The sequence below is a fragment of the Cyanistes caeruleus genome, chromosome 10 (genome assembly GCF_971803275.1).
Source record: "Cyanistes caeruleus chromosome 10, bCyaCae1.hap1.1, whole genome shotgun sequence".
In the NCBI taxonomy this organism is placed as follows: domain Eukaryota; kingdom Metazoa; phylum Chordata; class Aves; order Passeriformes; family Paridae; genus Cyanistes; species Cyanistes caeruleus.
Genome location: NC_141710.1, coordinates 10,159,805 through 10,187,693, shown reverse-complemented (window position 1 = coordinate 10,187,693; position 27,889 = coordinate 10,159,805). Strand labels below are relative to the sequence as shown.

General features: G+C 35.7%; 1 protein-coding gene across 2 annotated transcripts in view; it reads left to right on the top strand.

Annotated features, from left to right (window-relative positions):
- The window catches only part of DNER (delta/notch like EGF repeat containing), a 112,832-nt gene that overhangs the window by 8,631 nt on the left and 76,312 nt on the right, over window positions 1-27,889 (top strand). Inside the window, exon 2 of one of the 2 annotated variants that reach the window (XM_086844904.1) lies at window positions 158-232. The exons of the other annotated variant lie outside the window; for it this stretch is intronic. Coding sequence (XP_086701030.1) covers window positions 158-232 — 75 coding nt within the window. The remainder of the gene's footprint in view (window positions 1-157; window positions 233-27,889) is intronic. 2 annotated transcript variants of the gene reach the window in all.

Here is a 27,889-nt window from a genome sequence, read left to right as displayed (position 1 = left end):
CCTATCAGGATATATTTAAATTCTAATGAAAAAAGCCTTCCTATTAAAAAAAAAAAAAAATCAACTGCTTGGACTATTTTTATATCTGGTAAATATTCAGTCTAGCAGTTTACAGATTAATTGAGTTTCATAATGTTTTTTTTCCCACTGGAAACAGGGCAATATATCAATGACCAGTATTTCAAAGACTTCTGTAGCGAAGGTGTTTGTGAACAAGGTGCTCTTGAGTAAGGTAAGAACAGAATTCAAATCAACAGTGAAAGTAGGGTTGTTTTACTGAGATAAGGTCACTGAATGATTTTGAGAACTTTGTGGTACCTCATGTATTAGTTGCAACAGCAACTGTATTGTCAGTTTGAGAAGACTTTAGTGTAGCTGTAGGAACAATAGCTGTAAAGAAAGTAACAAGATATGGTTCCTTTTCTTTCCAACAAGCCTCCCTTTCAGCCTAGGTAGCCCTTATCTGGTCCTTTGTGCTGCATCTAATAAAACTGAAGCTTGTTGACGACAAGTGTACAGGAGGAGGATTACTTCAGTCAACCATGCCTATTCTGAATAAGTAAATAAACTCTGAGTTTTTGGGAGGAATATCTATAAGTTTTGGTGGTATAATCACTGAGCCTGAGTGTTCAACATGCAATTTAAAGGTGTGCAGATAATGTCACAAGAGAGCAGAAGCTGCTCTAGGATGTTGTTCCCTTCTATGAGCAAACAGTACTTGGTTCCCTGAAATCACATTGAGGTAACTTTATTTACAAGACAGGGAAGGCAGAAACAGATAGCACCCCGAGAAAGATTAGTAGATATGGAAAGATTTGAATAATGTGGGATGGACTACTTGTTCACTTTCACACAAACAGGAAGAGTCTGAAGGTAATCTTGTGACAAGGACAATCCTTTAAAAAGCCAGCATCAGTGAGACAGTTAAATTCTTCTGGGCATCAGCTATTAATCAAATCATGTGGCTAAGGAAAACAAATGGACAATTTTTTGTAATTTTCCAGACTTGGTACGTTGCTGTGATCTCCCTTTGAAATATATATTAGTTGTGCTTGTCCATAAGGACAGTAACTATCACCAAGAACCACATGACAATTCTTAGGTTTCTTATTCAGCCTTAATGATTTGTGCATTCAATTCAGCAAATCTGTAAAAATTCATGCAAATTATATTTTTATCTTTGCCTTTAAGGTGAAGTACAGTTTCTTCTGCTGAGGAAATTAAGCAAATTGTTAAATACCTTTATCAAAATTGAATTAGCGAATAAATTTCTGTTATGGCTAACCAAAATGAAGTTTTTAGGTTTCATACGCACCTATGTGTCTATTAATAACTTGTGATTGACTATAAACTTGTACTTCTATTGTAATCTAATTTTCAGGCAAATTTAACTGTTTTCAGACAAACTTAACATAGAAGGAAGAAGGCTGTGCAAAAGTCTAATAATAGTTTATGAGCTAAATGCCTTTTGTGTTGAGATTTCTAATTCTGTTGTCTGGTCACAAGAGAGTTTCCTGGCATTTATTGTGACTATGGAACACCAAGGTTGTGTTCTTGTATGTGGGGGTCTGAGAAACTTTCTCATTTGAGAATGTCTTTGAATTTCAGGGAGTTGGGTTACATGAGGTTTACTGACATAGGCAGGGTCTGTAAGATCAGATACTTGATTAATTCTTTTTAGGGCTACAGTGTACTGTGTGATGATGGCATATGTGATAACTGAAGAAAATGGTGCTGAGTCCCCTGGGAAATTAACATGTTTAATTGAAGGAAGGACAAGTTGACTTAATTTACATAACTGTAATAGACTCTAATGTTAAAATTTGTCTAACTATTGCCTTTTAAAAGTAATGGAAAGGTACTGAGTTGATGTTAATGAAATTCTTGATAATCTTTCTGGTTTGTGGGCACCTGGCTTGTACAGAGGATTCTAAAAATTTGGAACATCTTTAGAAGGCTGCTTGGGACTTGACTGTGATATCACTTAAAGCTGATGTAAACTCATAGGCATTTCTTTGTCTATGAAAACATTAAATGTAAGTTTAGAAATGGTTATTTCAGTAACCATTTGAGCTTTGGTTTCTTTGAATGTACCAACGAAATTCTTTAAGGTGAAAGAATGCAGGAACAAGGTCAGCTGTGCCACTTGATTCCAAAACACCTTTCTCCCCAGTTAAACACCTTCCCCTGCAATCATCAAATTTCATCATTTTCTTTTCTGCAGGTGAGTGAGAAAGGATGGGTCAATAGTTACAGTGATTCTGCCTTTTCACAAAGGCCTGCTTAAGAACAGCAGGATAGGTCTATCAGTTACAGTTTGCTCTCTGATTATCAAGTCCTGCTGGTAGCAGCATGTAGCAAACCAGGGCATGGCCCAAACTTTGCTGGTTTTGATTCAGGAACATGGAGGGGTTTTTTTCATGCATGATTTAACCATATTTTATGTTTACATGAGTTGTAATGTAAATTATTATACTAATCAATTGAAGGATACTCTGGAATGACAGCTGTGCAAACAAACCTTAGTATGTGACATACTAGCACCTTAGTTATTTTTGCATGACGTATGTGCTTTTCACTTTGTGATGAGTACTACAACATCTTCCAACTTCAGGTTTCTAGTTCTGAGGACATTTTTCTTTTCCAAGATACATTTACATCCAGCTCTATTCTGTATTCGCAGATTTTTTAAGCTCCTTGCCTATGGTGTGGAAGTTCACCCCACTTGGAGGTGGGGCCTTTTCTGCCAGCAGCTGTGGAACTCTGAGATTTGCTGGCTGGCAGAGGCTCTTCCAGGCTTCTTGGCAGTGAGCAGGGCAGTTCTGTGAAGCTGAAGTTCTGTGAAGTCTTGAGAACTTCAAATTATCCTGGCAGTCTTATGGCTTTAAAATTCTCTTTTCTTCTCTGACTTTGAGAGTGGGGCTGCAGTTGAGGGCTTCAAGGGACAGCGTTCCCTGACCTCGGAGCAGAACATTAGTGCTGCAGTAGAGAGGCAAAAGCATCTGTCAAACACATCTGTGATTTGGCCTCCTCTGATCAGAGGTGCCTGCACCAAACTCCTTTTAATCAATGAATTGTCATTTTCTGATAACCCCTCTGTTCAGCTAGAAGTTTCTATTTCTTGTGGGGTCTGGAGAGAAAAGTTCCTGAGTATTTAGTGGTGTATTGATTTAGATGTTAGCCTTGTAAACCTAATCTAATTTTGGAGATAACTGCAAAAGTGTTGAGTACCAGTTGCTGATCTGTACAGTTTATTTTTCAGTCTTTTTACAGTAACAAAGATGAGGTTTTCTGTTTTTCAAGGGAGTTGTAAAGGTGTTAGGTTGATTGCTGATCAGGCTGAGCTGGTGAAATTTGTATCCCTCATTTTAGAAGAATTTGCTTTCTTTCTAAAGACAATCATGTCAAACCCAGAGGGAACCAAAGTGTACGTAGGGATGTTTCAGTGCAGAAACTAATTTGCAATCATTCTACTGCAATTATGGATAAGTAGAATAGTAAGTAATTCACAGTCCCTTTAAACCTCATGAAGTAAGTGGGACGAAGATAAGTAGGAATACAATGTTTTGTGTTTGCATTTCTTCAGTTAAGACATGAAATACAGGCAGCATTGGGGAAAAAAGGACAAAAGTTAAACTTTATGAATGACTTTTAAGCTTGTGTAACAGATAATCTGAAATATTTAGCATACATATTCATCATAGAATGAGGAAATCAATACATTCAGACTTAACTGCAAAGCACTTGTGTCTGTGCTGTGGAGTTTGACAGTTATAGAAGCTTTGCTTTCATCTACAAAATATGCTCTGAGCAAGGGAAGTTTGCATTGCTGCATTGGCTGGTTTGGAGAGGGAGAGCTGGGCTGGGGCCCTGGTCTGACATCCACATCCACAGCAGTGCTGCTCCTGAACCACAAAACTGCCCTTGCCTTTGACTTTCACAGGCTTTGGAATACTTTTGAGGATACTAGATAGATGAGTAAATATATACTTCAAACAGCCATTAGAAGGCAATCTATTTGAAATATTTTCTATGTATGTTTTTCTGATTTTCCTCTACCTTTATCAGAATAACATCTGTTCAAGTCTCATTTTGTTTGATGCTCAGGCATCTGTTCACTGCAGTTGCAGGAATGTAATTTCTGTAGCTTCTGGTGTTGTCTTTTAACTGTGAGTTGCATAAATAAAGTTAACTGCCAAAAATAGTTTTTATTTTCTCCTTGGACAAAGAGGATTTAGAGGCTGAAAAAGTCTGATAGCTTCTTTTCTTGCTTGACTTGCATTTCAATGGCATTGTGCGATTTTCTTTTCAGTACTGACAGTTCTTTAGGTACAACTAAAAGAGTAGTTGGTTTGAATTTTTTGTGTCTCAGCTAGGTGAATTCACAAAATATATCAGAGAATTTGACTGTTGGCCTTTCCTTTGGCACCTGCCTGTATTCCAGGTCAGAATAAATGCATTAATGATGCTGCATAGTGTTCCAGGTGTCCTTAGTACTCTCACAGGCATGAAAAGATCATGAATTTCTCTGCTCCTATTATAATGTTACATACCATTGTTCATGTGGATGCAGGAACCCACATTATTTTTAGCCATCTGTATGGATTTTTGAATTTTGCTTCTTAGGCCAGCATTGTTCTTTAACACAGAAGCAGACATAGTCAGACATCTGCCATATGATTAATAGAAATATTAAGAACTAATTTTTGGCATTAAGGTATGAATTGGGATATATAAGAAGCAGATAATTTAGAGAAAAAATAGTCAGTTTTCATTGCTGATGAGTTTCCAAATAAAATAATTATATTAATTCTCCTTTTCCTTTTTTTTTTGGTAGTAAATCTGATTTGCATTTCCAGAATGATGGAGAACTAACTAGAGTGATCCAGTTAGTTTTCATTTAGTCCTATTAGACAAATTACGGACTTATAGGTAAAATATTTTTGCCTAGGAGCAGTAACCTCAGCAGTGACTTACCAGCTAGAAATATTGCCTACCTTTTAGTTCTGAAAAATTTAGTAAAACTTGCTCAGTTCTTGAAAAATTTAATAGATTTCTTTGTCTTTTACTATCTTCTTAACCCTGTCTTTCAGTTATTATTGTTAAGTAATACTGTTATTTCAGAATGCATTTAGGTCTTTAGGTTTTTTAGATTTTTCAGCTTTGGCCAATAACTACTGTGGAGGTCATGTGCCTTTTTGCTGAGGTCATATTGCATAGTCATCTGCATCATCTTGGAATGGATGCATCTGTGGATTGCATCTCTTCTTATTCCAGATGGAGTGAGAAGATTCTTATAGAAAAGAAATTTTTATAAAATTCCTTTTTGTGAAATACATTGGGAGTCAGTCTTTATAATTCTTCATTGCCAATAATTTTTAGTTTTATTTTTAGGATTGAATTTCTGAGGGACTAAGTCCTTCAATGAGTTTTTCCAATTGTAATTACAATCTCATAATGGTTTTACTGTTTCTGTTTCCTGGAGCAACCACAGTAGATGGCTTCTATCACTAAGCTAGCTGAGAATGGGAATTGTACTTGAAAATCCTATGAAGCACAGAGGCATCATTCTGATCTAATTTGTTTTCAATATTTGACTATAAAATTAAAAATGCTTTGTGGAAAATCAGATGACAGAAGAACTCTTACTAGTGTGGGAATTCATCTTCTTTTTTTGTTTCAACTAATTAGACCAGATAGCAACTTTCTTATTCGTCTACACTTGTGATAACTCAGTGTAGATTGATAGTGTATGAAAATCTGAGATTCCATTTTTGTATGGGTTTTGGAATAGGTTTAGAATAATCTATTGTTGAAGCTGTGTAACAATAACTTATTTCTAGCAACATTTAAAATAATTATCTACAATGATGCATTTGAGCTTAACAGTTAAATTGGACTCCTATCATTTATATATATGCAGATGCACCCAATGGTGTGGCCAGTGTGGTTTAATTTTTTCACAGTGGATTGTGGTGCTGCTGACATCCTTCAAGAAGCTCATTTCTCCAGGTAATCTGAAATGGCTGGAATAGAGCAGTGCAGCTCAGAAGCCTTGCTCTGAATCCTTGAGTCATTTGCTGTGCTATATAAATGTGGTAAGCACAGCTTGTTCTAGGTGCCCTTGGGCTTTATGTTTTCTTTATTTTTTTTTTTTAATATTTTCGTTGTATCACGTATATATAGGGTATCACGTATGTATAGAGTGAGTTCTTTGTTGGATTCTGTGTGAAGATGAAAGATTTGATATGATGCAAGATGAGATGAGTAAAGAAAGAAAGAAATAAGCATCTGTTTCTCAGCCATATTTAAATTCCTAATTAAAGACTGTTTCTGCTGCACTCAGCTGATTGTGGGTTAGATCAATAAACTGCAATAGCGACCAATATCTGCAAAACCACATTATTGGTCAATTCAGACAAAATAGTTCTGGCTACAAATAGATGCAAAAAAAAAAATCCTGTCCTCACCCTGGCTGTTCTTCCTTGTCTTCTGCCTGACCTGTTACCACTGTTTTTTGATCTAAAGATTTGGAAACTTGGTATTGCAAGGCTTGATTTATAATCTGCCCCTAGAAATTTTCTCCCAGTTTTCTTCAACATCAAAAGTTACTGTATCTCTATAATGTTGGAATGCGATATGCTCACATTTCACTTTGGAAATCTCTTATCTTATAAGAAAAAGATATACCTTCAGACCACAAAATGGATTTGTATTTTTCATTCCAAATATTGCTAACTTTCTTGTACAATATAACAATATGATGACCTTTTAGAGCTTATAGAAGTCTTCTTCAGAGCTGATGGGTACTGTAGATTTTTACCTGCTGATACTAATTTGCTAATTGTTCCTATCAGATTTATTGTAGAAATGTTTTAGTAAATCATCCAGCAATCTGGTGGGTTTTGATGCTATGTTTAGTTGTGCCAAGATCTTAATTTGGTCTCCCTTTGTATTTAGGCCTTCATTTTGTCCCCCTTTTATTTTTACGTTTTACCAGTTTACCTCGTCACAGGATGTTGTTCTGATGACTTGTTTAGGTTGTTGTAATTTCTGTAGAGTGGTTCTGAATCCCTGAAAGTGTTCCTTTGTGTGGACTATAACCTTATGGAAATCTCAGTAATGGTTAAAACTCACCTCATTATGATGAAATATTTTGACTCTGCACACCAAATGCAAATTGTCTTTTTCACTTTATTGCAAGTGTTTGTGCACCTGTGAAAATGCAAAGTTCTGCTTTCTTCTACCAACTTCCTCCTTTCCTTGTACTCTTTGGGAAGTTTCATACAGAAGGGCTGAAATTTGAGTGAAACAGCTTTGGACAAAATCTTTCTCCTGCTAGTAGTCACTTTTCATTATCTGTTATTGGGGAAACAGCATACTCCACATGGAAGAAAGCTCCAGGGTACTGATGAGGATCATGTGGAGTCACCTACATTTGTCTGCGTAGAGCTGAGCTTTATTTAGAATGGTTAATGCTGATCAGGAGCTAACAAAGCTCCTGACTCCCTGCCAGCTCCATGCACAATTACCCTGGTCCCTGGAGTGTGGTGCTGAGGCACTGCAGCTGACTGGTAATGCAGCATCATGCCAGAATTAACCCTGCTGAGCCAGCTCCAATGTTTTCCCCGTCTGTAGTCTGCTTATTTTCTACCCTAAAAAATCTGCTATCAACTGAAAGCTGAATGTAGTCATCAAATTGTCCACATGAAATTCTCTTATTTTATATGAATAAAATGAGGCAGTTCTGATTTTGTGATTTTTAGGAAGTTAGAATGCTCTTTACTAATTACAGTAACCTACAGACGCAGAAATCTTTTGGTGCGCATTTTTCCCTGACTGCCAGGTCAGCTCTCTGTAAAGGCTGATGCACATCCAGCTTTCTCCCAGCTGTTTGCCTACAAATTGCAAGTCAATATTTGATCATCAGCCAATTGCCTTTTCTGGACTTGGTTGAAGTAAAGAATTTTTTCTTTTACAAATAATATATGTATAAATAATTATTTATTTACAAATATTAAATGGAATTTCTTGGAAGTAAGGAATTCCATTTATTGTTTGTAATAATAATGGCTGTTTCTCCTTGCCACTCTGGCTATCATGCCAACACAGACTTCTGTAACTTGGTCTGATGCAGAGAATGAGACTTCTCTAGGAGAATCTCCTTACAGATGAGTGTGCATCATCTGAAATTAGCCAGGCTCAGTGCATGATGTCTCCAATAGCTTCATGGTTGGTATATCAGAGACCCAGTGTCTGTGGAAAAGGTAGATCTTGCTCATATCTCCATTCCTCTGAAATTTAATTTCATGTGTCTGGGTTGCTGAAGAAAAAAATCAGATAGTTCATTTGAAAAAAGGAGCTATCATATAGATTCACAAAGTTTATCCTAGCATCTGTTTTTTAATTAACAATGAGAAACACCTCATAACTTTTAAACAAAATATGCAAAGTTTAGGAACCAGAATAAGTATATATAAGATGTAACTATTTAGACAAAGAAATATGCATAAAGGGTTGGCATTTGTAAAAAAAGGTTTTGAACTTGATGTAATAGCTGTTGTAATAAAAATATTCCAATAGTTATCAGAATTTCATCTGGATGTCATCTCTTCTTTAAACATATGAAACATGAAAACTAGAAGTTAAAAATCCAATTCAGCACATTTTTAAAATCAAGGTTTTGAAAACTGTAGAGTTTTGCAGTTGATGTGTTTTGGTGTCTTTTGATTTATACACCAGTCACTGTCAAGTCCTTTAACAGGACCTTTTGCTTCCCCTTTTGTATCAGCTCAGGCCAGCTGGTAAGACCAGTAAAAGTGTTTAATGATACCAGTTTTGAGGCTGGTGCCCTGAGAGTCTCATAGGTGTTCATCTAGCAAAACTACCCTCACATTTCAGTAACTTTAAATGTCTATGAGTTATGCTAAAGTATGTCCTATTTCAAGGTCTTTGTCTCCTTAGAATTAACATAAAAAGATCCTGTTTCATTCTGAATATAGGTAACTAGTTACAAGTACTTCTGTTTACCTGGCTTCTATATTTTTTATATGATATATAATTTATATAATAATATTGTTGTTGCAATACAGAAAAAAAACACCGAATAAACATTGTTCTATTTATCTTGAACCATAATTCAACTCTGTTTCTTGGAAATTCAGAACTATCTTATTTCTGTAAAAAGCATATTGTATTATCTATTTGTAGATAATTACATTGTAAAGCAATATATTGTATTACACATTTGGCATGCATGTGTAATTCTGAAAATAAAAGTATTTTTTTGGTTATTGGAAATAGATCCATATGATGATAAAAAGTGACAAAAACCAATTTGATTTCTCAAAAGAAATACTTATTCACTAGACACATAAATGGACATTGTATATTCTTATCTAAGTTTATTTGGGGAAATTATTGGTGCTGTCTTAACTGAATGGTTGAATGCTTAGTTGATTTTTTTAGAGAATGAAATAAACTTTCTCAATTATAATTCATCATTTGGATGAATTGCTTATAAATGCTCTGGTCCTATAGATATCCACAAAGTAACCATTCCTGCTGTTTTAAAATATGCTTGAAAAAGCATTAATGTGTTATTGATAGTCCAAAATTTAAAAGTGATACCTGTTAAACCCTAGGATCATAGGCATATTTTACATGCTTTCTTTTCTCAGAAGACACACTGAATGGTTTCAGACTGCATGAATCCAGTTGAGAATCATTGCTTTATTTCACTAGATTTTCCTGGGTTCTAAGAGGATGGAAACCAAGCAGCACCTCTGGCTCTTAATTGCTTGAATCATTCATGCATTAAGGAATGCACATTCAAAGCAATTAAATGCTATCAGTGTGAAGTCTGTTTATATAGTTTTGTTGTAAGACCTGGAGAAGAACTTAAAATAGCAATATCTAATAATAGAGAATGTATAATAGAAAGACTGAAGAGTGTGGAACAATTCCTTCTGCAGAGGGTTTTGCAGAAGGCACACAGACTGTCTCCTAGTGCCTAAGATACTAATGTTGCTAAACACCAGAACTGAAGGGCTGCCCTCGCTTTTTGTAACCACACCTTTATTCAGAGTTTAGCCAGGCTGTTGTCCTTGGTGCTCCACGGTAGGGCAGGAGCACCCCTCCTGATGAGGTCTCTGAGGTCCAGCTGTTCCCAGCTGTGGCCCTTTGGCTGCCCCAACAGGGATGTGATTCCCAGGGCCGAGGGCAGGTGCCCAGCTGAGTTCCCAGCCGAGCTGCCCATCCCTGGGTGCCTCCAGCCCAGACAGGCCCAGGCGCTGCTTGGTGACATCAGGGCTGTCCTGGCCTTGGCTGCTGATGCTGGGCTGCTGTCCCAGGGGAGCTGCAGGATAAAAACACCGAGCTCAGGGGCACAATTCAGTGATTAACAAAAGCCTTCAGTCGGGGAAGTACTCCCATCTGTAGCACAAATTCTCACGCAATGCCATCTGCATCCTTTCTTCCTTGCTCCTGCAGAATCCTCACGTCATTGTATTTTATAGCTGCTTGAGGTGTGTACAGTCAGTAAAGCAAATTTATTGTCACCTCTCATGTTAAAATTAAACTGAGAAAGATTTATAAAATTAGGAAATACAGAATTAGGCCTAGAGGTTTTCTAACTTTTTTGTGAGTAGGAGGAAACAAGTGTATTTTGCCAGGTAATTTTAATTGTAAAAATGTTAACAGTGGGTCATTCTGATATTTTTGTGTGCAGGGAAAGAAGTAGAAAATTTTCCTGTTGCAAATGGGTGAATCATCGGGATTTAAAACTTTTAACCATTTAATTTTCTATCTGCTGATTTTAACAACAGAAATTTTTTGGTATATGCTTGACCCTGTTCAGTGATAGCTCATTTCAATCTTCTGTTTATGGGATGATCTCTCACAGTAAAGAAAGGGAGGGGCAATGAAAAAGGAGAAAGAAGAATGGAAGTTCTTAGGGAAAGGGCTTGCTTTGCTTACTGTGTTACTGCAGTGGATTGTAGCACTCAGGTCAGATGAGGAAGAAATTTTAGCTTAAGAAATTACATTGTCAGTTAAAACTCAAATAATTGATTCATTTCTACAACACAGCTTACACATGTCTCTGCATCTGTGTTCAAAATGAGTAAAAAATATTTATGACTTTATATTCAGGTTTACTTTTATCAGATGAAATAGAAAATTTCTGCTTTTGGCTGGAATGCTGTCCAGTTCCTTGTGACATTATCTGAATTCTGTGCCACTGCTGAAAGTGAGTTGTTTTGCTAGATTGCACAATTTCAGGGAATAGTGATAGTTTCTCTTCAAAACCATCAACCATTTCAGATTATGGTATCCACTGTCAGGAAAATAAGCTTTCTAGCCGTCACTTCTTTCATGAATTCTGAGTCTTGTCCAGATGCAGGGATATCAGTGAACTGGTTCTTTGATGTAATAAACCAAGCATGTATTCCTAGACACTTCCAAAAAGATGAAATCTTTTAAAGTTTTGTGAGTAAAAGTTGTAAGTAAAAGTTTTTGCTCTGAAAGTTGCAGTGCTTAATGACTTGTGTGCTTGAAATTAGAGTATTGTAATGCAAAAAAATAATAACTGATATTACCATATACAGCATATGCAGTGACATTATTCCTATTCCATTGCATTTCATGTGAGACAAATTTATATATAACAAATTTAATCTAAAGGATTTTTATCCGTTGGGAACAGGATTATGTTAAAAACAACAAACAGGATTTCTTTTTTCCTAAATTGCAGGAAAGAAAATTTTCTGACTTTGAAACCTAGTGTCAAGGTTTTTCTAATTCTGAAATGTGTTCTTTTATTTTGATGTCTCTTTTCTTTTGTGCTAGTGGGGTAGCACAGTATAAGGTCACTTCTAATTTCTCCTACTTTGAACGATTTTTGAGATTTTTTTTTTCCATATCAAAGATGGTGTTTCGTGGCAATTTTTCATTAGTCTCAGTTTATTTATGGGTTTGCTTATACCCTTTAATAATACTTTTCAATCTTGCTCCCTGTTATATCCAAAATAAAAAATATTAAGAAACATTCCTTGCTAGAAGTTATTATTTTACTCATCTCTTTCTGCCCCCAGAAGTATCTGACTTCCCTTTTCATATAACATGCCTCGATGTTCTTGAGGTGGTAAAATTTGCTATCACTATCACTGCCTTGATTGCTTCAGGCTTTTAGTAATAATGTGTTGTTCTTTCATTTCTCTCTGTGCTTTCTGCTTTTTAATACGTAGACATAAGATTAAATTTTAACATTCTTTAATAGACATGTTTGACAAACACAGAAGTTAATGAGGTAGTAACAAATGTTTTTAATAACTTTTTATCAAAGTATTTACTTGGGGTTTTAGATCTTACAAGTTACATTAGACCTGACTTTAATATCATATTTTTAATTAAAAAAGGAGGTTTAATGAAGGTATGTTTGTAAGCTAGGGAACATTTTCTGCTATGTTGTTTTGTTTTGGTTTCATTAAAAAGTAAATGGTCCTACACATAAGATTCAATGGATAATGAATTCTCAATTATGGCTTGTAATTTGAATAGAAATGGGGAAGCCTGGCATTATGGAGAAATTGGATCCAAGGGTATGACAGCCAGGACTAGTCTGTACTTGGTTCAGTAAGATGTAAGTATATACCCGTAATTATTTTGTACTTAAAAGAAAAATCCCCACAACCAAACAAATAAAAATCCCTACTTTTTCCATCATAATCTGCTTGACCTTTGTTCTAATAAAAATACTGCCTTTTAGATGTGAGTATAGTTTCACACTGGAATATTTCAATTTCAATGGCATACTTTTTTCATACTTTTAATGAAGAACATTTGATTTGCATATAAGAGCAATAGCTGGATAGACAAAATTGTATGATATAGTGAAAAGAGAAATAATTTTATTATCAGGTTGCAAATAAGGAAATTTAGATTAATTTTTTTTCTTTGATTTGATCATCATCATTATATGGATGACACAGGCTTTACATTGATGGGAGAATTCAGCTTTAGGTATATTGGAGAATTTGTAAGAAAAATATATATCACAGTTTTTATAGTTTTTTAGAATGTTCAGCGTTGAGTCTTTTTATTTCTAGGTGAAACTCATGGATGGGATGCTAATTTTAATAAAGGATTCAAAAAAGCTACCTTCAAACTTTCCTTGTTTACTAGAATATCTGTGTTTGACAGAGAGTGAAAACAAATACACATGAAGCAATATTTCTCCAACATTTTTATTCTGTAAGCCATATTCTTCCAACAAGACAGGAACCACACTTTTTACTCAGTGATTTTTATATTGCTGTTACTGCTTTTTGCTCATAGTTCCACAATTGCTAATACAAATTTTAAAGTTTCGTTATTGTCCTTTACTGCAGCCTTTTATTGGGTTGAATATTAAATTGTGTCCTGGTCTGAATTCAAACAAATGTCACTGAAAAGACGTATTTGGTTTAATGGATAAACCTTGTAAACCAGCAAATGGCTTATAAATACTGTACTAATATGGGGATGGTGAAAATTTAATTGAAGAAATTTGTCTAATCAGCATTTCCCTGTCTAAAAATGTGGGATGTTTCAATAACAGTCCAACATAGTATTGATTTTCAGAAGATTATATGGGACAGGACTGAAGAAGTTGCCAGAAATTATTAGAAAAGCCTTCAGAAGAAATTGTTTTCCAAAATCTTGTAATGTGCTGTCATAACCAATAATTTTTATTGTTTCAGGTGTATGAACACTTTAACTGTTTTGAAATTGAATAGAGAGGCACCTTGTCAGTGTATTTTCTGAAAAGCTAAGTTCTACCACAGGGGAAAAGGTAATGAGAAGCTTCTGAAGATGGTAAGCTCATGACCGGAGGCCGTTCAATGCGGCGTTGCCTTGTTCTTGCTCCTGCAGCATGCAGATTCTATCAGGAAAAGTGTGTCTTCAGTTACCCCTTCTATCAGACTATCAGGATTTGATTTCTCCTACGTGTATGGGTTCATGTATCAGGATCAATTAACTGAATGCTCTAATAGTGGGAACACTCCCCCTCCCCCCCCCCCCCCCCCCCCAAATTCACCATCCTTGCCTTATGTTGGCTAGAGCAGTGGTGGTTACCACAGATTAGTTAAAAACTAGTAAAATGAAGGATTATTTTGTGAATTTTCAGCCCACAAAATGGGGGAGTATGTTTTTATATGTAAAAACTTAATGTGACAGCAAAGCTTTTGGACTTTTTTTCCCCTCAACATGCATTAATATTCATCTCTGTCACTTTCTGACAGCTGGCTGTTCATTCTGGATATCCACTTAAGAGTGAAACAATGCTAAATGACAATGAACCTCTGACTTAATTAGGTAAACTGTTGGCCGTGACAAAATGTGCTTTAAACTCCTTGTTTACTTCTACATTTCATGTAGGCTACAGGTTTAAAAAGAGGATTTATTTTTATTTTTCCTTCTAGAGCCACTGACTTCTGCCCCCTGGTAGATACTTTTTTTTTATGGGTTACCTGAGGTAATTCTTGAGACATTCAAGCTCCAAATATAGAATGGCCACAACAGAATTCCAAATGAAAGCTTTGAGTGTGTTCCTACATGTTTTATTTAACAGCTTCTCAATTTAGGGTCACATGTTTTGGATTCCAGCTAGTTAAATTTTTAGCAGTCTTTAAGGATGTAATATAACATACAAAGCTCTTGCATTTAGGCATTCTCATGGTAGATATTCTCAAATATGATAGCTGAAAAGCAAAATGTGTTTTCTCTTAAGCTACCTTCAGACAGAATTTCTGAGTTATAAGCCTGTTCCCCTTGGATGTAAACTCCCTTCTAGATAACAATGATCAGTGAGGTGTATCCTTCTTGGGTCAGATAGTTTTAGGCAGACAATGTAAAACACACTCGAGAGGTCTTATGCTCCTGTTGAGAGCTGTTCACTTTGATTTAGCTTGGGAAGGGCTAGAGTTTGCATAGCGTGTCAAATTTGGGTCATTTGAGCTGACTGCAATAACCTCCCATATGAGTTTCTGACCTTGCAGCCGTGATAATCAACCAATGCCATCATTTTCTTGTGATTCTGAGTAAAATAGTTCATGTATGTTTGTAGTATCTATACAATTACCAGTGAACGAGAATCCTGCTGAATTGCATAAACACAGAGGGAAGGAATGGTTCCTGTATGTAAGAGCTTCTAGTTTGTCACGAAAGAGAAGGGATGGTGGGACATGGAGACCTCAGCAGTGTTTGCTCCATGGTTGGTTTGTCATGACACTGCAGGAAAAGTAATGCTAAAGGCTTGATTATTAAGACATGAGCAAGAAATATTTGTGGCTGTCTTTGGAAGTAAGAGGGGAAGCTGCCTGTCTCCAGTCTAATAATCCTCCTGCCCTATCTACCCTCTCCATGTCTGCTTGCAGCAATGAAAGTGTAGGAGCTTGAAGCAAGAGTTCTCTTTCACAGGATTATATGAAATTCTCATAAAATGAGAACAGCACAACTTCACAGACACAACTTAAGTTGAAATAACTGTTTGAAAACCTATTATAGAAAAGTCCCTGCACAAAGAATGTATTAGTTTAACAAGACCTAGTTCAGTTAACCTGGCATGACTTCAGTAACCAGATTCCATTCTGCTAACCCTGTATCCATGATTCATGGCTGCTGTAAAAACATAATTTTCTAGTTATAGAATATTTAATATAAATGTAATTCTTGGCATTATTATCCAGATTTGACTAATACATGTTTTACAAAGTGCAGAGCAAAGTAGCTGTCCTGCTGTGAGTGGGTATCCTCTTCCATTATTTACATATTCAAATCATTGTTTCCTCCAGTGTGTGTCCTCAATGAAACCTCATGAAAGTATCTGATATATAAAATACCTGTTTTATTTTAAAAATGCTCATACTTTTTTTTCCTCTGCTTTTACAAAGTGTAGAGGTGTGGTTGCTTTGGCGAGTTAAGGCAATTCAGAGATATCTGAAGTCTTATGTGACATGAGATAAAGAACCAAATTATACAGCCTTGAAATATGACAAGGCAGACTTTGTTCTACTGCAATAAGGTAGATTTTAAAAATAAAAAACACCCAGAACACAATAATTTTGTTCTTACCCAAGAGATTGTATTATTAACTGGTAATCTTGGATTTTTTTTTTTTACTTAAAAGTTCAATAAACAGCCTGAGCTTTCATATGGTACTGAAAATAAGCTGCTTGATGAAGATGAAGAGGTCATCTGTAGTTTGTGAGTTTTTCCTAATGCATGCTTTTGTAACTTGAGTGTTTTTATCTCCTATTCCTTACTTACACACATCTGTGGTGAAAATTATCGCCATTCTTGGATCATGATGGCACTGGTGTTTTGGCCACTCTTTTGGACCTAATGTAGGTCTTTTCTGGGAAGTGCACTGCTCTCCCCATGTGAAACACACTTCTGCTGCTTTGGAGACATGACAGAGTTCAATCAAGATTGCTAATGATTTCTGTTCCAGTGCTACATGTGAGAGTATGTTGAGACAAGAGATCTCCAAAATGTGCCATGAATGTAAGGAAATCAGAGAAGAAAAATGCTAACATTTCTGAAATATGATAGAGAAAATAAACCCTGTATTCAAATCCACATGCATCTAAAGGAATAGAGTAGCAATCAATCTTCATAGGATCAGGAAGGTTGGGAAATAATGCAGAGCTGATAGTAATGAACTGAACTTATATCATCTGTTTTCTCATATCCATTTCCCACTGCAGTTAAAAGATGAGGAGCCCTAAAAGAACTAATTTAAATCCACAGTTTTTAATTTTGAGCTGTGGTGTTTTTGCTTTTCATATGAGAACCTAATGAACCACAGCATGCAGATCACAGTTTTGCTCATTAAATTTTAGGAATGTTCATTTCTTATATGTATTTATAATAAGAAGTTCCTGTTTATAATAAGATTCAGCACGATGCTCAGTATAATTTTATAAGGGAAAATGGAAATGAGTTGTTTATATCTTAAAAATACAAAAATATGTTTGAATGTCTTCTAAGTATGCAACAGACTTGTTAGGAAAATGTACTTCTGTTGAATCAATGGAATTGGAGCACATTCCAAAAAGGTATGCATATTTTTAATTAAAAAAACAACAAAACAATAAAAAAGGGTGGTGTTGGTGGTCTGTGCTTCAGTCCTGGAGAAGTTCTTTCTGCATTGCACTTAAGTATTATCCTCTTATGTCTGTGGATGTATTTGGAGGCATTGGCATATAAATACACTGGTAAATATCTTTATTTCAGAAGGGATGTGTTTCTGAGGATTATACAGGTGCAAGAGGGTTGCAGCTGTAACTACATTTATTTATAAAATATGTGTGCTATGCCTTATAATTACCTTTGACAGTGTATAAATGCACTTGTTTGAAGGAACAAGGAAAAGCTTTTTTCCCATGTTTTTTTTTTTTAATTTTTGTTTTATTTTTAATTTACTAGAGTTATGAAGGGTGCTTTGGTAGTGATTGGAACAAAAGTAAGGTACAAACAGATTTCTGGATCAAATTAATGACTTGGTTGAGGTTAATTGCTGCAATCTCAGATGTTGACAAAGTGAATTCTAGTAGGGTTTTTCAAAATATTTATGGCAATTATAAGTTTCAGTGTGAGATGCAGAAAGACCACTGTCTTATTTGAGCCTATTTTTGTATAAATGAACTTTGAAATTGTTGTAGTCCATGTTTTTTGAGAGTTTTCATACTTCTTAGAAAATTATTAAGGGAAAATTACTTCTTGGTTAAAGAGAGGAAAAATTCGCTTGTTTTATTAAAATGAAAGTTTTGAAAGGTAATTTTTCTGACCCAATGTTTTATACCTGTCAGTTACAAGCAGTAGCCATATCTAGAACAATTTTTCTATGATTTTTTCTATAAGAAAATTAAGTATAAAACGTTATGAAACCTTTGCTTCCATATGACACATGCAATTTAAACTGAATTATGTTTTTTGTAGTCCCACTTACTAAACAAAACAGCTTGTATATGGAAAACTATAAAATAAAGCTGATTAAATTAATCTAATCTGATATCATTTTGAGGCACAAAAGTTTTGTTTTCAATTCTTTATGACAGCACACATGCAGATGACATTTGTATAATGTGCTATAAGGCTATGAAGCAAAATCCACCTTGTGCCTGTTTTGGGTGAAATTTGATGCTTTTAGGTTGTTGCTGTCAGTACTGTTTTGTTCTGAAACAATGAACATGTTAAAATATCCTTCAAGTAATTTTTTTTCTTGTAACTCCAGCTATGACCCTTAAGCATAGATTATAGGCAGGGCTAGAAGTTCTATCTAAGTCAGTGTTAGATGACAGAAGTCTTGCTATTTTACTTTATTTACTGAAAACCCCAGGTGTTTTAATATGGGTAAACTTTGTGATGGCTTCTGAATGAAAGTGCATATAATTGGAGATTTTATTGTCAGGCGTAGCCAAGATACATTCATGCACAAATAAGGCGGCTCATGTTTATAGACACTTAAATACTGGAGGTAATCTAAGAAATTCTGGAAAATTGTTCGCTGCTGTCAAAACCCTGGAGATCCTTTAGAATTGCCAGTACTGGGAGTTCATAAAAATTGGAATTAATCATCACAGCAATAATCAATTCTAAGCCTAAAGAACAAACCTTTTATAGCTAAAATGAAAGAATTTTTAAATCAGAGCAGAAAGAATTTAGAGAGATTTCATCAGCAGTTTCCCTCACTTGGAGGAAATTTCCTTCACACATGGAAGAAATTCATCTTTGTGGTGGCTGATAATAGAGCTCCTTATATTAAAGTTCAGTCACTATGGAGAGAAAATATAGGCAGCAAGACTGGATGGTTTTGGCATTGCAAACACTTGAAGATCAGCATGTTTGATGCATCAAAGAAAGTAGTTCATGCACAATGCAGGTCCCAAGTGTGCTCCAGATTTCAAGAGAATTAGGTAGGATGATGGCACTATTTTGTCTTCCCACTTTGCTTTCACTTAATAAAATAGAAGTAATGCTCACATTAATTTTATGTGCTCTCAAAGACTCAAAATGTTCTGTGGTGTGCTCTGCTTGCTCTGCTGAATGGTGGTGGCCCACTTATTAGAAGACATGTGAAGTGGTGATCGAAGATAACTCATGAGCTACTTTTTGGATGATGTCTGTGTAGTCCTTTCTAGAGTTCTAGGAATTCCATGGCTTTTCTGTGACTAGACTTACTCATTAATTTTTATATGGGGTGTGAAGTGTCCCCTTCTGTACTCACAATGTCAACAGAAGTTACATTTGCTTTTTTTTCTTCCTTTGTAAGCACATGAAATCTGTGAGGGACGGTGCTCCTGAATGACTGCCTGGATGGGCAGAAAGAGATTAGGCAGATAAAAGTATCAAGTCGAGATTTTTTTTCCCCTAAATCATCCTTATTTTTATATAATAGAACTTCACATTTTTACCAACCCCTGTTTTCAAAGCCCTGGTGAGAGCAGCCCATTTCTGTCTTATTTCAAAGGAACACCTTCCTGCCTGACTTTACATCTACAGGCTCTTGCTCCAGCTGTGGCTTCATCAATTACAGCCAGTTCTGGGTGCTGCAGAATTCTGATAATGAGACTTCGTCATTTTATATAGGTCACCACAAGGACCCAAGGACAGAGATCAGATAAGAGGAAGCAATTGGAAAGGAAATGTGAAAATTCAGTAACCATATCTTTTAATAGGGAGCTAATTGGGTAAAACTTTTAATCCAGAAGTTTGATTAACAAAGCCTCGGTTAGGATTTAAGACAATATACTTTATGGCCTTTCCTTTCTGGGTGGAATACAATTTGTGAAGTTCATGGATTCAGACACTTTAAAATGCAGAGGCTCTCTGTGCCTGCCAGGTTTTTCCATAGAATCCAGGTAGAAAAAGTGCTAGTGAGTATTTAAAATTTTTGCAGGTATAATCACTGTGCAGAAGACTGAATATTGTAGATGTTCTCCTCCTCTCCCTCATTTTAAGCACCTTCTTGTTGGTTTAGAGATGTAGTATTTACCAGCCAAGGATATCCTGGAGAGTAAGAAAACATCTCTGTAGAACCAAGGGGATTTTTCCTAGTAAGTGGATTAGCAGTATAATTAATTTGTAGAGTTTTCTTTCATCTTTGAGAGATTTCAAAATTATGATGATCCACATAGCAGAGGATCTAAATAGAAGTCAGCATTATTCGTTAGTAAAATAAGTACTGATAGTAGCACTAACAGGCCAAGTCAGGCTTGGATTAAACTGTGATTTAGCATTACATGAATAAAAAAAAAGGAGTTTGAACGTAGTCCAGAAACTTAGTATGGTGTAATTATAAGCATCTGATACACCAACAATAAGAGGTGAATTCTGATACTTGTGTGCTTCTGTTAATAAAACTCACAATTAAATGTTTGTCTTCATTCACTGAAAACAAACTGATCTGAAGAAAGTGCAAGATTTCAACAAAGGAAATGATGGGAATGTGTGCCAATGAATATTGAGTTTTGGATGTAAATGTCTGATGCAGAGCCCACTATCAAATTTTCCCTTTATTTTGTTTTTACCTGTAATTTAAGAATGTGTTGTAACCTACAACACTTAGGCATGACTTCTGGCTTATCCTCAAAAAGTTACTGTAACTTCAAATAAAGTGGAACAAAATGTAAATCCACTTCTGTTTATCAAGTGAATACAAGAAGTCTTCCATAATTTTCTGTGTTTCTTAAGATTTAAGGGCTCTGAGTAAAATAAATAAAAAATTTGAAATTATTTTAAGCCGGAATAATTTTTGGGACAGATAATAGACAAAGACTTTTATTTTTTTTCCTTTATGCATAAAGTTCTCTTAACCAGCATTGAATTTACTATTGTTCCGTCTTATATATAAGAAATTCTTAGGGAAGATAGGCTGCATTTTCTTTAAAAGAAAATTGATAAATGTAAGCTTCGCATTTCAGGGAGCAAATTAAAATTGTGCCTAAATGTTGTTATACACAATCAGAGTTTGTCAATATGTAATTGGGCAGTTATAGCAAGTATTTAAAAAGGGATGCATTTCCACAAAGGCATATTTTAAGAACTTGGCTTTGAGTGATAGAGGGGTGGGGAGAGTAGGGAGTTCTTCTCTCTGGCTAAAATAGGACCAAAGCTGTGACCTGCAGCAGGCACAGTCTGAAATGAAAGTTTGTAACTCAAGAACGAGTTACCTTCTTTCTTTTATGAGAAGAAACCTTCGCTTAAGAGTGTTCCCTAATTACCAAGACACACTGGAATGTATTCTGTAGATCTAAGAGGATTATGAAAAGAGTAAATTCCTACATAGTTCAACAAGCACTGCAGTGAAATGTGACATTCTCCCATTTTATCAATGTGGGAAAGGAGGGTGAATGCAACAAGGTAAGAAAGGGAACAATGGATGGAGCTGATGTAGTGAAAGATCAATTGTAAGATAGAAATATCTCATGCTGAAGATAAGCCTCAATCACTCTTGCCACTGGACAAGCAGAGCATATTTCACATGTGTGTGATTCTTTTTTCCCCCCTTCTCTCGCATAAAGCCACATTTCTAAAACAGTTAAGCAGATTTCCACTGTAAGACTATGAGAGACTTTATAGGATGGACAGACGTTAAATCACAGAAATGTGGCCCATTTCTAATAATCTCAGGCTGAAGGGATCTTTTTTGAATGTCAAAGAGAAGAAATTTTATTTTGCATTATAAAAAGTAGATGGGCTACTGCCCCATGAATCTTACACAGGGAATTTTCTCTAATACCACCCCCTACTTCCCAACTTGCTATGTACTATATTATTATTTTGGAAATTATCACTGCTGTAAGAAACAGCAAAACCAGGAAAATTTCTGATGCCTTTTTGAAACCACAATTTTTAGGGCAGATGACAATAATACACAGTGAACTAAGTGATCTATGGAACTTATGTTTGGTTTTAACTAGGCTGTTCATATGTTTAGTATTTATGAAATAATTTATATTTTAACTGTTTCTCTTTCAAATTTTGCTTTTCCCCTCAAATATTTTTTGACAGCAACCTTAGTTGTTGTCTTTTAGTTTATTTACTCCTAACCCTTCCATCCCTAATGCAATTTCATTATGCCAATGCACACTATCTGGTGCTTGGCTTTTGGCCTGTGGGTAAATATTGATTGTAAGAAAAATTAAGGTCGATGTCCTGTTTGGTTCAGTTTTTTGCTGCAGAGATCAGAGAATCTGTAGTATTATGGAGTGTGCAAACGTACATTTTAAATTCCTGTGATTTACCAGGTGTTTTGACTTTTTCATGCCAATTTTTGGAGACTGTATTTAAAGAATGTGAGATGTATTTTTACCAGTATTTCTTTCCTCAGCCTCAGGGGTGTTGTTTGCATTGTTAGGTCATTTCTGTACTGCTGGCTGCTATGGGGTGTAACTTGTCATATTTTGACAAGTTATAGAGAAAAGACTTGATGCTAAATCAAGAGAATTTCTGTCATCCAGTTATGCAAGCACTTGAATATTAACAAGGTAGGTGTCATGCATTGCTTCAGTTGTAGGATGTCAGTATTTCTTATAGAATTTAAACTGCTGTTCTTGTCATGTCACCGAGTATCTTACTACTTGCTTTGTCAATAGGTAGCTTGTTCCGTCTAAGGGCTTGATTGTTTCTGTAGCTCTTAACTAGCAACTTAAGCTCTGTTTTCCTTCAGCATAAAAACATTTTACACTAGTTGGGTGGGGTTTGTAAATAGGACTGACACATTTTGCTAGGTGAGTTTGATATAGTTGGAAAATGCTGACAAGCTAATAATTGTGTCTATTAGTAATTCAAAGGAAAAATTGCATAGGTAGTGGGGTGTAGTCATATGTAATATGGAGTCATATACATTTTTTGGTAAGAGCTCTTTATTGGAAATAAAAATTACAAGGAGAAAATGTTGAAGTATTCTCTGGGAGCAGAAAAGGAGTTAGTTAAGATTAGTGTAAAATATGTTCAGTGCATTTGCTTGTCTTGGGTTGTAAATCTTGGACACAGAAAGGCTGATGAAGATACAGGATATGTCTACTGGGATGGAGATAAAAAGAGTTTTGTTTTTGGAAATATTTCGATATTTCTGTTATAAGCAGAGCAGGTAAATAGGTGAAATAGATATGCTGGCTTTTATCTAAAAAGAAGGAGAGAGAGAAAAAGAAAGAATGTATGATAGTGCTTTGTTTTGCAAGATCACTGCAATTTGAAATCTAATAAGGATTGGTGATGAAGAACCATATTAAATCACAGACATAATTTTCTACTTGAAGAACAAGTACAGTTGCAGTAGAGTATATCCTAAATTCTGAATGTAAGTCCAATTTCAGCACTCTAGAGTGCATTTTTAGTTCCAAGCTGATTATATTGTGGGACAAGAAAATATGAATAGTTACCAACATATGGAAAGTTATTGTAAAGGAAACAGAGTAATTATTGTAGACATTTTACCAGATGGTTTGTTATCTAAAAACAGCATTGCTTTGCCTTGCTTTTATTTTTCTGTCTTTGCAATCAAAGAGTGAACAGAAGGAACATACCCTAAAGAAATTTGGGATGTGATGGTGCCATGCTTCAATCTGCTTGTAATATCAGCCTTTCAGTTTCCAAATATTTATCTGGCAGATCTCTACACGTTTGTGGTGGAAAATGGCTTTATTTTTAATGTGCTAGGTACCACAGCAAGGGATTACAGGCACACCTACAGCACTACTTGCTGCCAATCTACTGGTTTATGAGGGAGGGGTTTCTGTGGTTGGTTGTTCAGTTAGTATAACCATTTTTTTAGTAGCATTTCAGACATAAATAACATTGACTGTGTTCCACACAAGACTAAAATCATAATGCAAGGAAGTCATAATTCAGGTTGTTCCTTTGCTTTTTATCAAGATTCAAGTCCTGTTTTAGATCATAAATTAAAATGAAATTGTTCATTATTTTGTTCTTACTTTTGTGTGCAAGAAATGATTCCTGAATGTCTTCATCAAGTATGCAGTCTGTTTGAGTAATGGATAATAGAAAAGTAACAGAAGTGTGACAAACCAAGCTGGAAATATATTGGCAAAGCAATGTCACATAGCTTGTGCATGAGCCACCTGCTTTTATCTTACCTTTCAATCTGTTTCCAAATTCAATACTAATTCACAAGACCAAGAAGATCCCTTAAAACTTTTCTGGCTTGCAGACTTCACTTTGTTCTCTGAATCCATTGAAGGCCAGAGTGTGACTGTCAGAACTGGACTGACATTTAACCTGCATGTACCTAGTCACTAAATTTAAAATTGTTACCTTTTATTTTTTCTATTTTCCCTATATTTTAAAAGAAGTTTGTTGTAGTATAAATGTGTTTGCTGAAGGTCAAGGACAAAATGCTGATGCAAGATGTGTGTGTGTAATTTCAATAATTTATTAAAAGTCTGGCATTTGTTAAAAGATTCCATCTCATCCCGTGATGTAAATACATGGAATGAACAAGTTGAATTCTGTGTTGGGCTGGGTGGGCCACCAGTGATAGAGATATTGTACAAAAAGTATTAGACTGTTTTTCTATTTCTAGACTTGATGTTTGGCTGCCTCTTCAGATATTTCCTGAATCACCATCTTTCAACACAGTTACAATAGGAGAAGTGGCATTTTTAATATTGTGACTAACACTTATATCAGAGCTAAGCATTCTGAGCGACAGTGTCCAAGTGCCTCACTAATGTATGATGTGGAGGCAATATGCTGGGTCATAACCTCAGAAATAACCTACAATTCTTTTACAGTGCCAGGAAATACTCACTTGAATTCTTGCAGCTGTTTCAAAAGGAGATAAGTGCTTCGGCCCCTAAAAACCTGATAATCTGGGGGAAAATAATATCAATAAACACTTCTCCTTGCCTCTGGAGTGCTCTCAGACAGTCTTATGTATCTTGCTATCTATTATATCATAAATTGATATAGGAGAGTGCCTTTCAAAAGCACTGATGTTTACCACCAAAAACGAATGTTTAGTTATAGGAATTAAACTTGAAAAAAGAAATACACAGAAAACTATTAATAATGTAAGCCTACATCCTACATGTAGGAATCTAACTGATGAAAGGCTTCTGGAGTGATCTGCAGGAAATGTAGTTCTGCTGCTGCTGCCGTTGTGCTCCATACAAAACTTGGCAGCATGGTTGTGATCAGAGCTGGAAGTCCTTGCCCTCACAGGTCCCATGGGTCACCACTTTTGGGTATGGTACAGATGTTCAGGGAGTGGGGACATGCAGAACCTCAGAGGGGCTGTGTCCAAACCAGCCAGGACAATTTAAGCCTTGAATGGAGTAGAGAGTCATGGGTCACATAGATGGGCAGTTATATATAGTGTCCAAACAAATGAGAATTTGTCTAAAAGTTGCTTTTAATATTTTGGTTGTTGTGATGAAAGGGCCAGAGAAAAGGGCAGAAAAATATTGCAATGCAAGTATATAAATCCAAGATATACCCATATGTCTGATACTCTCTCTTCACATCCTAAAGGGATACTGAATGAAATGAGGTGTATGAAACAGCTTCTAAATATCTCAGACTTTGCTCATTCACCTCTTTCTCAAACACAAGTCTCTAAAACCATAAGTGATTTGAAGAAGAGCAATGCCTTTGCTAGGTATCACAAGATAAAGTACAGGGATATATAATAAAATCACCAATTTTTAATCAAATCTACGGTTAGTTATTAATCATAAGATACTTTAGATACTATGAAGTATTGCATCAGAAAATTGTAAGTCTAATTCATAGCATCAAATCACAAAGGGATAAATTAGTATTGGTATTACTAGCTTAAAGAGCAGATTTGAAGTTATTCAAAGAGAGTAACAATGGATTTGGAGAAGTAAATAATATGGGTAATGACCTGTGACTTGTTTCAGGTTTCAGCTTGTTCTGATACAGACTATTTAATGAGGGTAAACCATCAAAAGAGAAATCTAAGTGACAGAAGTTGTAGAATGGTATTGTTTAAAACCCACTCTTGTTTCTAGAGTTTCTAGTGGACAGCAAAATGACAGTATGCCCACAATGTGGTTTGATGTCTTTTGATATGTGACCTCAGAACAGAATTCATAGGAGAGCTTATTTGGGTCACAGCCCTGCTTTCTACAGTGCTAGAAAAATGGGTTGTACAGTATTATTTCATGGATTCCAGTGTTTAGACCAGTGTTTATTAAGTGAAAGAGAGACTTAGGCAGAAGCAGCCCTATAATGATTTATGTCTTGTAGAGACAAGGCCCCTTCATTTGTGCCCTTTCATGTAGAAGGGGCACAAATCCTGTCATTTCTTTCAGGAACTGTTCATTAATATTGTAATGCATTTGGTAAAAGCTGTGATCTTTAGGGCAGATTTAAAATGATAGATGATGAGTTTGTTGCTGGGCTGAACCTTGACTCACTTTACCATTTCTGCCATGTGTCTTTCATCAAGTTGAACAATGAGTATGTATGGCATCTTGGAGACACCAGTAAGAACATCTTACAACAAACAAGTTTCCTCTTGACATCTCTGACATGACAGTGAACACACTGAGAGGCAATTCACCTATTTATAATGACAGGCTCCCTGCAACTTGCTTCAGGAGACCTGAGATTGCATAAAATTGTCCCAGAGAGGGAGGTTATGCACCAAATTTCCCTAGACCTAGAGATTTTTGAACTGTTCTATAAGGAGGCACATTCCTTTGCACTAAGGGGAAAAAAAAAAAGTGTATATAACCAGAAGGTCTGAGAGTGATTGAGTAGCTGAAAATAAAAGAAAATAATCAAAATCTAGCATGAGAGGAATTGTGCTGACATAGACTAGCAAGACAAAACCCTGAGCAATTGTTACTGGATGGCATGGGGAAAATAATAATCCAATTTGTTTTAATACAATTTTAGAAGGTCTTTTGGACCTCAAGATAAATTTGTTTTTAAAAAATAACCCCAGGAAGGATGTTCTACTGACTGGGAAAAATTGCTATTTCAGATGAGACTAAAAGAAGCACTGCTCCTCACCACTGAATATAAAGATCTATTTTGTGGATCTGCAGACTGGCTTATTCTTAAGGTTCAGGCATATGCTGCTGCTTTCATACCTTAACAATTTATTGTGTATTAGCTGTGAAGTAACTGAGTTCACCTACACTATCATAAAATATGAGATGCAATGTTGTAGTTGAAAGTGCTTTCACAGAGAGAGACAATGACAATGGCAGTGAGAGCCAACATGAGTGAGTGATGGTGTTTAAGCTAAGAGGAGCAGAGAAATTTTGGGTTTCTATCTCCATCCCAACATTGTTCAAATATTTACTCCAATTATTTTTTTTGAAAATGGTAAGGTCTTCAGGGATGGGGAAGTGGATGTTGATTTGAAACTCGTTGGACATCACTCTTTATGTGTGGGTAGGTGCTTTGTTGCAAGATAAAGATGCCTCCAGCGCTGTCTTAAAATTAAATATCACTTTTGACCAGATAAATGTTAGGTTCCTAATCCAGAAAGGAAGGCTTTGAATCCTTGTCTGCTGTAACAACAAGAGAGCTGAAATCAGCTTCTTCACAGTGGCATCTCTTTTCAACTGCTCTCTGTAGATACCAGATCTGACATTCCTGCAAATGTCAGATGCAAAGTCTTGTTCAGGTGCGTTAAGTGTATTAATTAAGTGTATTTGGTAGTTGATTTAATATTAATTAACCAATAACCATATAAAAATGTAGCTAGGTCTTGGAATTCTAATCACAAGTCCAAAGGATTAAAATCAAGTATATGTTATATAAAGGAGTTTTTAAAATGGAAATCATGGGGAGTAACATAACCCAATACAGAAAACCAGAAGTGTGTACTGAGAGAATACGT